This window comes from Barbus barbus (assembly GCF_936440315.1).
Source record: "Barbus barbus genome assembly, chromosome: 28".
Classification (NCBI taxonomy): Eukaryota; Metazoa; Chordata; class Actinopteri; order Cypriniformes; family Cyprinidae; genus Barbus; species Barbus barbus.
Window position 1 is genome coordinate 17,849,096 of NC_136756.1, and position 14,539 is coordinate 17,863,634.

The 14,539-nt window shown below is 35.0% G+C and overlaps 1 protein-coding gene across 1 annotated transcript in view; it reads left to right on the forward strand.

The window, feature by feature from the left end:
- The window catches only part of LOC306848528 (potassium voltage-gated channel subfamily KQT member 2-like), a gene marked incomplete at both ends in the record, with an annotated part of 41,613 nt that extends 27,167 nt beyond the window's left edge, over positions 1 to 14,446 (forward strand). The window contains 7 exons of the mRNA XM_079383134.1: positions 10,413 to 10,503; positions 11,011 to 11,137; positions 11,830 to 12,005; positions 13,234 to 13,362; positions 13,743 to 13,853; positions 13,953 to 14,048; positions 14,348 to 14,446. Coding sequence (XP_079239260.1) covers positions 10,413 to 10,503; positions 11,011 to 11,137; positions 11,830 to 12,005; positions 13,234 to 13,362; positions 13,743 to 13,853; positions 13,953 to 14,048; positions 14,348 to 14,446 — 829 coding nt within the window. The remainder of the gene's footprint in view (positions 1 to 10,412; positions 10,504 to 11,010; positions 11,138 to 11,829; positions 12,006 to 13,233; positions 13,363 to 13,742; positions 13,854 to 13,952; positions 14,049 to 14,347) is intronic.
- Between the last annotated feature and the right edge of the window lie 93 nt (positions 14,447 to 14,539).

Here is a 14,539-nt window from a genome sequence, read left to right on the forward strand (position 1 = left end):
AATCACACCAAACATTTTTTATCATGATGCCAAAATACTGAAGATGCTAAATTGCGGACGGATTTAGGATATCTTGAACGATGATTTAATGGCAATTTATTAAAGTTACAGTAAAAAATATAATTTTTATTTTTTTTTTATCTTTTAAGAGCAGCTTCCAAACACTTCATAAAAAATTACATACACAGAACAATACAGTCTGAGGATATGTGATTAATTTCATGAATTTACAATACACTATGCAGAGGAGAAAATTAAAAAACTATCAGAGCTGCTTTTGAGTTAGAGCTCCCTGCCAGCCTGCCTCTGAGTGAGAGGTCCTGTCAGCCTGCAGCTGAGTGAGGGGTGGGGGTGGGGTGGGCTGTGAGTGACTGTGTGAGTGACTGTGTGGATTGAGGCAGTGGGTGAGAGAGAGAAAGAGAGAGAGGGTCTGTTTTTTAAAATCTTTAAAAAATGCTTATAAATCATTAAAGATTTTGATAACACTTTATAATAAGGTCTCAATTCTTAACATTAGGAAATGCATTAATTAACGTGAACTAACAATGAAAAATATATTTTTACAGCATGTTAATTCTTCCATGATAGTATGAAATAACAAAGAACAATTTTTTTAAAGCATTTATTAATCTTTTTAATGTTAGAAAAATAGTCATGTTCAAAAGATAAACTTTAAAATTTAATAATATATAAACACATTTTGGATTAATATTGATCAACATTAAATGGTATATAATTATTAATGATTATATATATATATAATGATAGCTACAGACACCAAACTCGGTACATAAATTGTTCTTATTAATCCGGACAACTTTCTAATTTACAGTCATTAGCTACGACCAACAGGAAATCGGCTATTTTTTTTTTAATGTGTTTTTTTTTTTTAAAACGGGCTGTAAACAAATTCATACTCCTCCAAGCAGAAACCAAAAATTCACACCAAACATTTTTTCACATGCTTCCAAGATACTGAAGATGCTTCATTGCGGACCGATTTAGGATATCTTGAACGGTGATTTAATGGCAATTTATTAAAGTTACAGTAAAAAATAACACTTTTTTTTTTTTATCTTTAAAGAGCAGCTTCCAAACACTTCATAAAAAATTACATACACAGAACAAGACCGTCTGAGGATATGTGATTAATTTCATGAATTTACAATACACTATGGAGAGCAGAAAATTAAAACTATCAGAGATCTCCTGTCACTGCGCTCCTAATGTGTGCGGTGGGTGACTGACTGTGTGAGTTCAGTGAGTGTGGAGGGGGAGAGAGAGAGAGAGAGAGAAAGAGAGAGAGAGAGAGGGTCTGTTTAAACTTCTCAATAAAATCCTTAAAAAATGCTTATAAAGCATTAAAGGTTTTGATAACACTTTATAATTAAGTCTCATTTGTTAACAGTAGGGAATGCATTAATTAACATGAACTAACAATGAAAAATATATATTTTACAGTATGTTAATTCTTCATTGATAGTATGAACTTACAATGAACTAACAATGAACAAAATATTTTTAATATTAGAAAAATAGTCATGTTCAAAAGATAAAACTTTAAAATGTAATAATATATTAACACATTTTGGAATTGATTTTGATCAACATTAAATGGTATATATTTATTAATGATGTTAACTAACAACAGTTAAATAATGTTGTTTTTAAACATTGGTTAATGCACAAATAACATTAAATATTAACAATATATTTTTTACTTTATTCATTTGTGTTAGAAAAAATTATTCATGTTAGTTAATGGAAAAATAAATCATTAAAACCTTTGGTAACTATAATAATTTCTCATTTGTTAGCATTGGTAAATGCATTAACTAACATCAACTACCAATGAAAAATATATTTTCACAGAATTTAAAGTTTTATATGTTGTTCTGTGTGTGTGTGTTTCACAGAGTTGATGGTTTGGATTAACCCTTTAATTGCCGTATCCCTTAAAACCAAACTGCCAGAGGGTTACTGTATTGTGTGTGCTCGCTGGGCACCGTTTTATCGATGCCACCGGGGTGGCGTATGCACTGGCGGCTTGGGCCCGTCATCGCTGCTTGCAGCTATATTTATTAGGGCCCAAGCCAGTAAGGCGCAGGGCCCTATTGTTCTTCTAAGGATTATTTTTTTTTTTTTTTTTTTTTTTTTTTTTTATTTCAATCATCCGGGCACTTTTGGGGGCCTTAACGTGCCCGAAAACTCTCGAAAATTGGCACGCACGTTGGAACCTGCGGCCATTAGGACGCCGCTGAGGCTGGGACCCGGGCGTGGCACAGGGGCTCTACGGCGCCCCCTGGAAAATTGTCAGAAAGCTTGATGTATAGCTCACACATACTTGCACGTATTCATATGAAACTCGGTACACATATAGAACTCATTGAGCCGAACAACTTTCGCGCAGCATGTCATAGGCTCCGCCCAACAGGAAGTCGGCTATTCAGGGCTGTTTAAAAAGCGCATGCTCTGGAATTTGATATACTCCTCTGAGGATTTCCATACGATTGCCACCAAACTCGGTGAACATGATCTCAAGACATTGGGGACGCTAAATTGCGAAGATATTTTTGATATGTCGAACGGTTTGCCCGTGGCGAGGCGATGAAGTTATGGCGAAAAATGAGACCCAGGAAATGCCTAATAACGTCCACATACATTGTATGATGTTGATCAAACTCCAGTGGTTTGTTCGTTGTATGATGCCGATCGGATAGATGTGACTATTATGACTGAAAGTTATAGCGCCACCAACTGGCTGCAGGAAGTGTGTCGTTTTCAAAATTATTTGAATTCAGCATCTTATTTTTACTCGATTTGCTTCAAACTTCACCAGAATAATGTCAAAACACGGCCGATGTAAAACTGTGAAGGGAATATTGATATCTAAAATTATGTTGCCATGGCAACGTGTCAAAGTTGAAAATTCGTTTCTGGTGATTTTGAGGCAGATAACATGTTTAGAATGTCATGAAACTCAACACACATATCCATTTTAATGATAGTTAGACACTGGAAAAACCTCATAAACGGGCGTGGAAGAGGCACTCTATAGCGCCACCTTTTGTCAAAAATGGGGGGGTTAGTTTTAGCTACAGACACCAAACTCGGTACATAAATTGTTCTTATTAATCCGGACAACTTTCTAATTTACAGTCATTAGCTACGACCAACAGGACGTCGGCTATATTTATTTTAATGTGGGTTTTTTTTTAAAACGGGCTGTAAACAAATTCATACTCCTCAAAGCAGAAACACGTAAATCACACCAAACATTTTTTCTCATGATGCCAAAATACTGAAGATGCTAAATTGCGGACGGATTTAGGATATCTTGAACGATGATTTAATGGCAATTTATTAAAGTTACAGTAAAAAAGAGATTTTTTTTTTTTTTTTATCTTTTAAGAGCAGCTTCCAAACACTTCATAAAAAATTACATACACAGAACAATACAGTCTGAGGATATGTGATTAATTTCATGAATTTACAATACACTATGCAGAGGAGAAAATTTAAAAACTATCAGACAGTTGTTACAATGCTTCTATGAGTGAGAGTTCCCTGTCAGCCTGCAGCTGAGTGAGGGGGTGGGGGTGGGGTGTGAGTGACTGTGTGAGTGACTGTGTGGATTGAGGAGCTGGGTGAGAGAGAGAAAGAGAGAGAGGGTCTGTTTTTTTTAAATCTTTAAAAAATGCTTATAAAGCATTAAAGGTTTTCATAACACTTTATAATTAAGTCTCAATTGTTAACAGTAGGGAATGCATTAATTAACATGAACTAACAATGAAAAATATAATTTTTTACAGCATGTTAATTCTTCATTGATAGTATGAACTTACAATGAACTAACAATGAACAAAATATTTTTAATGTTAGAAAAATAGTCATGTTCAAAAGAGAAACTTTAAAATTTAATAATATATTAACACATTTTGGAATTAATATTGATCAACATTAAATGGAATATAATTATTAATGATTATATATATATAATGATAGCTACAGACACCAAACTTGGTACATAAATTGTTCACATTAAGCCGGACAACTTTCTAATTTACAGACATTAGCTACGACCAACAGGAAGTCGGCTTTTTTTTTTTTATGTGTTTTTTTTTTTCAAAACGGGCTGTAAACAAATTCATACACCTCCAAGCAGAAACCACAAATTCACACCAAACACAGAACAAGACAGTCTGAGGATATGTGATTAATTCCATGAATTTACAGTACACTATGGCGAGAAGAAAATTTTAAAACTTATCAGAGATATCCTGTCACTGTGCTTCTAATGTGTGCGGTAGGTGACTGGGTGAGTGACTGACTGTGTGAGTTCAGTGAGTGTGGAGGGGGAGAGAGAGAGAGAGAGAGAGAGAAAGAGAGAGAGAGAGAGAGAGAGTCTGTTTAAACTTCTCAATAAAATCCTTAAAAAATGCTTAAAGCATTAAAGGTTTTGATAACACTTTATAATTGAGTCTCATTTGTTAACAGTAGGGAATGCATTAATTAACATGAACTAACAATGAAAAATATATTTTTTAAAGCATGTTAATTCTTCATTGATAGTATGAACTTACAATGAGCTAACAATGAACATAATATTTTTAATATTAGAAAAATAGTCATGTTCAAAAGATAAAACTTTAAAATTTAATATATTAACACATTTTGGAATTGATTTTAAACATTAAAACATTGATTTCAACATTAAATGGTATATATTTATTAATGATGTAAATTAACAACAGTTAAATAATGTTGTTTTTTAACATTGGTTAATTCACAAATAACATTAAATATTAACAATATATTTTTTACTTTATTCATTTGTGTTAGAAAAAATTATTCATTTTAGTTAATGGAAAAATAAATCATTAAAAAATGCTTATAAATCATTAAAACCTTTGGTAACTATAATAATTTCTCATTTGTTAGCATTAGTAAATGCATTAACTAACATCAACTACCAATGAAAAATATATTTTCATAGAATTTAAAGTTTTATATGTTGTTCTGTGTGTGTGTGTTTCACAGAGTTGATGGTTTGGATTAACCCTTTAATTGCCGTATCCCTTAAAACCAAACTGCCAGAGGGTTACTGTGATGCTTGTGCTCGCTGGGCACCGTTTTATCGATGCCACCGGGGTGGCGTATGCTGACGGCTTGGGCCCGTCATCGCTGCTCGCAGCTATATTTTTTTTTTTTTTTTTTTTTTTTTTTTTTTTTTTTTTTTTTCAATCATCCGGGCACTTTTGGGGGCCTTAACGTGCCCGAAAACTCTCGAAAATTGGCACGCACATTGGAACCTGCGGCCATTAGGACGCCGCTGAGGCTGGGACCCGGGCGTGGCACAGGGGCTCTACGGCGCCCCCTGGAAAATTGTCAGAAAACTTGATGTATAGCTCACACATACTTGCACGTATTCATATGAAACTCGGTACACATATAGAACTCATTGAGCTGAACAACTTCCGCACAGCATGTCTTAGGCTCCGCCCAACAGGAAGTCGGCTATTCAGGGCTGTTTAAAAAGCGCATGCTCTGGAATTTGATATACTCCTCTGAGGATTTCCATACGATTGCCACCAAACTAGGTGAACATGATCTCAAGACATTGGGGACGCTAAATTGCGAAGATATTTTTGATATGTCGAACGGTTTGCCCGTGGCGAGGCGATGAAGTTATGGCGAAAAATGAGACCCAGGAAATGCCTAATAACGTCCACATACATTGTATGATGTAGATCAAACTTCAGTGATTTGTTCGTTGTATGATGCCGATCGGATAGATGTGACTATTATGACTGAAAGTTATAGCGCCACCAACTGGCTGCAGGAAGTGTGTCGTTTTCAAAATGCTTTGAATTCAGCATCTTCTTTTACCTCGATTTGCTTCAAACTTCACCAGAATAATGTCAAAACACGGCCGATGTAAAACTGTGAAGGGAATATTGATATCTAAAATTATGTTGCCATGGCAACGTGTCAAAGTTGAAAATTCGTTTCTGGTGATTTTGAGGCAGATAACATGTTTAGAATGTCATGAAACTCAACACACATATCAGTATTAATGATAGTTAGACACTGGAAAAAGCTCATAAATGGGGGTGGAAGAGACACTCTATAGCGCCACCTTTTGTCAAAAATGAGGGGGTTAGTTTTAGCTACAGACACCAAACTCGGTACATAAATTGTTCTAATTAATCCGGACAACTTTCTAATTTACAGTCATTAGCTACGACCAACAGGAAGTCGGCTATATTTATTTTAATGTGGGTTTTTTTTAAAAACGGGCTGTAAACAAATTAATACTCCTCCAAGCAGAAACACGGAAATCACACCAAACATTTTTTATCATGATGCCAAAATACTGAAGATGCTAAATTGCGGACGGATTTAGGATATCTTGAACGATGATTTAATGGCAATTTATTAAAGTTACAGTAAAAAATATATATATTTTTTTTTTTTATCTTTTAAGAGCAGCTTCCAAACACTTCATAAAAAATTACATACACAGAACAATACAGTCTGAGGATATGTGATTAATTTCATGAATTTACAATACACTATGCTTAGGAGAAAATTTAAAAACTATCAGAGAGCTCTTAGACTGCTGAGTGAGAGCTCCCTGCCAGCCTGCAGCTGAGTGAGGGGTGGGGGTGGGGTGGGGTGTGAGTGACTGTGTGAGTGACTGTGTGGATTGAGGAGCTGGGTGAGAGAGAGAAAGAGAGAGAGGGTCTGTTTTTTAAAATCTTTAAAAAATGCTTATAAATCATTAAATAAGGTCTCAATTCTTAACATTAGGAAATGCATTAATTAACGTGAACTAACAATGAAAAATATATTTTTACAGCATGTTAATTCTTCCATGATAGTATGAACTAACAAAGAACAATTTTTTTAAAGCATTTATTAATCTTTTTAATGTTAGAAAAATAGTCATGTTCAAAAGATAAACTTTAAAATGTAATAATATATTAACACATTTTGGAATTAATATTGATCAACATTAAATGGTATATAATTATTAATGTTTATATATATATATAATGATAGCTACAGACACCAAACTCGGTACATAAATTGTTCTTATTAATCCGGACAACTTTCTAATTTACAGTCATTAGCTACGACCAACAGGAAGTCGGCTATATTTATTTTAATGTGGGTTTTGTTTTTAAACAGGCTGTAAACAAATTCATACTCCTCCAAACAGAAACACGTAAATCACACCAAACATTTTTTCTTATGATGCCAAAATACTGAAGATGCTAAATTGCGGACGGATTTAGGATATCTTGAACGATGATTTAATGGCAATTTATTAAAGTTACAGTAAAAAAGAGAAAACTTTTCTTTTCTTTTTTTCTTTTAAGAGCAGCTTCCAAACACTTCATAAAAAATTACATACACAGAACAATACAGTCTGAGGATATGTGATTAATTTCATGAATTTACAATACACTATGCGGAGGAGAAAATTTAAAAACTATCAGAGTTCTCCTGTCTCTGTGCTTCTAATGTTTGCGGTAGGTGACTGGGTGGGTGACTGACTGTGTGAGTTCAGTGAGTGTGGAGGGAGAGAGAGAGGGAGAGAGAGAGAGGGTCTGTTTAAACATCTCAATAAAATCCTTAAAAAATGCTTATAAAGCATTAAAGGTTTTGATAACACTTTATAATTAAGTCTCATTTGTTAACAGTAGGGAATGCATAGTCATGTTCAAAAGATAAAACTTTAAAATTTAATAATATATTAACACATTTTGGAATTGATTTTGATCAACATTAAATGGTATATATTTATTAATGATGTAAATTAACAACAGTTAAATAATGTTGTTTTTTAACATTGGTTAATTCACAAATAACATTAAATATTAACAATATATTTTTTACTTTATTAATTTGTGTTAGAAAAAATTATTCATGTTAGTTAATGGAAAAATAAATCATTAAAAAATGCTTATAAATCATTAAAAGCTTTGGTAACTATAATAATTTCTCATTTGTTAGCATTAGTAAATGCATTAACTAACATCAACTACCAATGAAAAATAAATTTTCACAGAATTTAAAGTTTTATATGTTCTGTGTGTGTGTGTGTTTCACAGAGTTGATGGTTTGGATTAACCCTTTAATTGCCGTATCCCTTAAAACCAAACTGCCAGAGGGTTACTGTAATGTGTGTGCTCGCTGGGCACCGTTTTATCGATGCCACCGGGGTGGCGTATGCTGACGGCTTGGGCCCGTCATCGCTGCTCGCAGCTATATTTCCTTTTTCTTTTTGTTTTTTTTTAAAGAGAGAGGACAACAAAATCATCCTCACTGCTTGAAGACATTTTGTATAGTTTTGCGAATTTTTTCGCAACGGATTAATTAAAACGCATCGGACTCAGTGTGCAAGGTCTCTGTGCGTGACGAATTTTTAAGATTGCGAATGCGAAAAAACGTATGCGAAAATTTCGGACTCAGTGTGCAGAGACCTTTACAGAGACAAAAGGACTCAATGACTATTTGTTTTCGTGTTTATGTAACTGGTTTTTACTATAGGTTTGTTACAGCTGATGTTCAGATGTTCAGCATTATCACAAATAGTGAGTGTCAAAATGCTGTATTATTGCTGAGGTAATTGCAGTCTTACCAAGCTTGTGCTTGATGCCTCTGTAGTCTGTTTATGAAAATCTTATTAGATTTTCTTAGGTCGTACTTTCAAAGCACAAAGTTTGTGAAGCCCCTTACGTAAAGGCAGTACATTCAGATCTTAGAGATTTGCATGTCAGTAAGTCATCAGCATCAGTTAAGTACAAAACTCCAGGGTAGCTGTATTAATATCAAGTTCGTAATAAATTACTTCCTTATCCTCTGAAGCCACTACATGGTCATAAAGTCCAAACCATCTGAGAGCAGGAAGGTGAGCAATCATTTTTGCTCACCTTGTTATGCCATATAGTATTAATTCCTGGTGCAAGAAGCAGTTTAGTGGGGAGGATGTAATTTATGCCTGACACCTTTACAGTCATTCAATAGCAACTCAGATTTGATCTTATAGAGGAACAGCAAAAGTTTTTCTGTTTGAAATCAATACTGATATATTGAAAATTAATAGCATACATATGCAGTTTCTTTATCATAATGTTTCTCTTTGCATAATGAAGAAGTCTGGAATCTTGCCTAATTTATTACTCTCACAGGACTTAAGTCTAAAACGGCAGATTTGCATAGACTCAGGGCCAAAGACTAAATAACGTCTGCCTTGTAAAGTCAAACTGTCCACTGCAATGGAAAAAAGAGAAAAATAGTTTTGTTAAAGATTAAATTTGAAACAAAATGGCCAAAAATGAATGTAAATAACACAAACATGTACACTATCATTCAAAAGACTTAAGGTTTGTCAGATCAATGCCAAATTAAATAATAATAATAATAACAGTCTTACTGACGCCAAGGATATTATTCAATGCACTTCTGGTGGAACTGCAAATTATAAACATGTTTTAAAATAATTCAGGGATTCTCAGTAGCTACATCTCTGCAGTATTTTAAAATGACTATGTTTTACATCAAATAGACTCATAATAAATTAAATCTTGTGACATTGTATTTGATTAGAGCTCATGGTTCAGGAAGATGCAGTGCATAGCAGAAACAGGGTTTAGACTTCTTCTCTCGATGTGTTTTATCTGCTTATTGAAGACATTGCACCAGTTATTTGAGTGCTTCCATTGATTGTGTGATGGTCGAGATTCCCTGATATTTAACTTTATCACACAGCACCACATCTCACAAATCACTGTTTGTTGCCTCTCTAATGGTGTGAATCTGGGCAAAACCACTGCAGGAAAATGATTTGAAAGTCTTCAGGTAGCTTTGCATGTCAATTCAGAGTATTTCTGGTTCCCCCCAAAGTTTTATGTCAATGTTTTTTTTGTTTTTTTAATCTGTTTTTTATCAGTTTTTTTTTTTATCTGTCATTGTTGACATTGTTGTTCGCTCTCTCTCATTGTACATGGGTGTGAGGCCCAGAGAGGTTTTATGCTAATGAGACTTTCAGCTATTTTAGTCTCATTTCACTTCACTCTCCTTTCTCTTCAGGGATTTATCGCTGAGTTTACCTGCAGAGTATCAGAGACTCTCCAAGGATTCTTGTCTCTCTCAAGCCAGTATTTTTCCTTATAGATCACGATAGGCCCAAGAGGGCCCAATTCCAATTAAGTGTCTAAACTCGATGTCCTTCATGAATATGCATCAGCTGCTCTATCCAAAACAAATTATATCAATGAATAACTTCTAATACTGAAACTTACTGTATCAGTTGGAGCTTGTTCAGATGCTTTGATATCTCATGTGAGAGAACAAGCCAGTGTTTCATTATTGGTTTGATTTACTGCTGTCCTGTCTTGCAGGTTTCTGCTGGTGTTTTCCTGTCTGGTTCTGTCAGTGTTCGCAACAATCAAAGAACACAAGAAAAGCTCTGAGAGTGCCTTGTACATCCTGGTTTGTATCTGATCCTCGTTTAACATGATTTACAGGCAGAAGCTGATACATGGTAGCGATGCTGTCAGGTTTTTATATCAAACATTTCAGACTTGTGTGTGCATGTTGTAGACACTGTAGATCACAGTAAATCCTGTTCCAAAATCTAACAGAACGTGACAAGTAGGACATTACCCAGTGGTGATGTGAATTGCTGTGAACATGACACTTTACAGATCTGTTTGGGTCAATGGAACAGTACCTATCAAGCACTTACATACTGCTCTTTTAACATAAAAAGCTTGGAAATGCTGTGATGTGTGTATTTTTGATTTGTAACTATTATAGTTTTTTTGGCTTTTATAATCAAATTTTTTAACAATTTGAAACAATTATTTTCTTGACATGAATGATCATTATTTTATTTTATATCACTGGGCATTATATTAAATTATAACTATACAACTGTATATATATAAGGCTGCATAAATAAATGTCAGTAAGTGCATGTGTCTGCTGTCTGCCCAGGAAATTGTGACAATCGTGGTGTTTGGAGTCGAATATATTGTGCGGATTTGGGCAGCCGGCTGCTGCTGTCGCTACAGAGGATGGAGAGGAAGGCTAAGATTTGCACGCAAACCCTTCTGTATCATCGGTTAGAAAATAATTTCAGTTTTTTTGCTCTGTTCTGATTTTCTCCTATAATGCATGTTTCCTTTTCTCTTTCTCTCTCTCTCTCTCTCACCCTCTCTCTCTTGCTATTCTTTCTGCTCAAGAGACAAAACAATTTGCTTTGCCAACTTTTCTGGGGTATTAAATGAGAAAACTCTCTGAATTATGACACTTGACACACTGGATGCCAGTGCTATAGCAGAATAATGTGAACTCCATTAGTGCACGATTTAAAATAATACATAATGCTAGTGAATATGAGACTGATCCCAATAACATTACTGGAACAATTCACCCAAAAATTAACGTTCTGTCAGCATTTAACCACCCTGATGTTAAACACAAATACATAACATTCTTCAACATATCTCTTGTATTTTATTGAAGTAGTCACAAGGGTGAGTAAATATTGACAGAATAATGATTTTAGGGTGATCTATCCCTTTAAAAAGCAGTTTGATTGCAAAGTCCATATGGAGAATGTCTATTTGATTTTCACAACATCTCAGCTGAAAGATAAAGCCCAGTTATACTGTCATCATCCTTGAGTGCATTATATGAAAGATGAGGAAGAAGGAAGAGAGAATTAGAATCATTTCCTTTCTGATGTCTTAAAGGATGACAAGTCATCTTGGGGAGTTCATTTTATAATTAATATGCACTCTTATTCTGCAGATATCATGGTCCTTTTTGCCTCGGTGTCTGTGCTGGCCGCTGGCTCACAGGGAAATGTTTTTGCCACCTCTGCCATTCGGAGTCTGAGGTTTCTTCAGATCCTTCGAATGCTGCGTATGGACCGCCGCGCTGGCACATGGAAGCTCCTGGGATCTGTGGTTTACGCACACAGCAAGGTGACCAGTGACGTTCTTGTATTCTTTTGAATTTTTGTCCACATTAAAAGCAGAAATTCTGTGCAATGCACCACAATCATTGTATCACATTGAGCCTGGTTAGGACAAGGTGTTAAACACCAGATCATTTGTTAAACTCATTTAGTGAATGTCCATCAATATGCATACTATATATATAGACCAATGTTTATCTTTGTTTACATATGGATTTGTGTGCTGAATGGGTAGTAAATGTGTACTAATTGACAGCAGATATTCCTAAAGTTCACGTTAAGTAGGTTACTGAGTGAGCATATTTCCACCAGTCTGCCATTTGGGTCAGTGGGCAGCAAATTGATTAATATTCATTAGTTTCTATTACTGGAGAAACTATACCACTCCGTTTAGTCTGCAGCTATTAAATCTATTCAGTGGCCTTAAGCACCCCGTGAAATGGTTTGAAAGCAAATTTCTTTACTGTATTCAGAGATTTGGACCAAACCATTTAAAGTAGTCTTTTAATTTACATCATAACCATAGTTTGCTACTTGCTATTGATGGTCGATAAAAGATTGTATTGTTTAACGGGACGTTATTATTTTAGAGAGCATTTTATTTTGCATAATGTAGTCTAGTATTGTATATGTTAAGAAAATATTAATTTTTAAATAAATGCTGTCTTTTAAACTTTTTATCCTTTAACGAATCCTAAAAATGTATCACAGTTTCTACAAAATATTATGCAGCACAGCTGTTTTAACTTTGATGCAATAAAATATGTTTCTTGACCATCAAATCAGCATATTAGAATGATTTCTGAAGAATCATGTGACATGAAGACTGGAGTAATGGCTGATAAAAAATTCAACTCTGGAATTTACCTCAGGAATCAGCCATTACAGGATTGAATTACATTTATATATTCAAATAGAAAGCTATTTGTTTTTTCCAATTGTAATAGTATTTCACAATATTATTCTTTTTACTGTTTTAACTGATTATAAATGCTGCTACACTGAAGACTTTTTTCAAAAATATTTAAAAATCTTACTAGCCCCAAACTTCTGGTCTCAAAGTAAAAGATGTGGACTAAAAAGCACAGATTAATTCTTTTTGATTTAGGCATCCGTGGAGCAGTTTGAAAAATAATATTTATATGGCATTGCATGCAGTTAGCATGTTTTATTTTAAGTAAGGAGTGCATCACATCTTCTTGATGTTCCTAACATTTTTGAATCCCTAAATGTAGGAACTCATTACGGCGTGGTATATTGGATTCCTTTGTCTTATCCTGGCATCTTTCTTGGTGTACTCAGTGGAGAAGGATGACAATGCAGAGATGTTCGAGACCTACGCAGACGCCCTCTGGTGGGGGCTAGTAAGTGCTACAGCTTCATCCAAGCCCACAGTGGCCTGCTGCCTCCATCTAATCAGATAAAATGAGATGATACAACACAAAACAAGTGTCGTGAAACAAGACGCTGCTCAAAGATCCATTTCACAAATGGACCAGTGCCATAAAAGAACTGGCAGCTCCCCTTAGGCTCCTTTGGCAGATTATTTAACTCCAGAGTAACTTAGAGTAAACTAATTGTGGACATTACTCCATAAACTGGGCTCAAGGAAAGAACAGGATCCCAACATGGGATTGAATTTATTACCTCTACATGACCATCCTAGAGACTTACTAGGTTGTATTATTAGTGTATACACACATAAGCTATGCCATTGTTAAGCAAAATCATTTCTATTCTCTAGATCACTCTTACAACTATTGGTTATGGGGACAAGTATCCTGTCACGTGGAACGGGCGTCTAATTGCTGCCACATTCAGTTTGATCGGTGTAGCTTTTTTCGCTCTTCCTGCGGTGAGTTTAAACCGAAATGATGTGTTGAGCATCTCTAGTGCCTGACTTCAGACATGGCTCACAAACAGCTGTATTTCTGCACTGTTTTCTCTGTTGCAGGGTATCCTGGGCTCAGGATTTGCTCTAAAGGTTCAAGAGCAGCACAGACAGAAGCATTTTGAGAAGCGTCGTAACCCTGCTGCAGCTCTTATCCAGGTCAGACCTGTGTAATTCACACCACTCACATTTCGAGTAAATCAGCATTTGTGGTGTCTATAAATGTGCTTACTAATATCTTTCAGTTGGACTACTAATACCACATTTAGTTGATGTTGACTTTGCTATGTTAAAAAATATATAGTGAGGATCATGTTTCAACTTTCACTCTCATCAGGTTTTCTTTGATTTAGATGGTGATTGAAATGTTGGTGATTACTGCATACAGTTATGTATTACTATAGAAGTCATTTGCTACCCTAGAAGTTCATTTCAATGATTTGTTTCCTCCACATCAGGCAACTTGGAGATTTTATGCCACAAATCTTTCCCGGACAGACCTGGTGTCCACATGGGACTTTTATGAGCAGACTGTGTCGGTCCCAATGTACAGGTAGTCAGTCATCTTGTAGACCACTGTAACTGTAGATACTGTATTGTAATGACACATTTCTTGTTTGTTTGTTTGTATGCTGTTTTTCTATTTATAT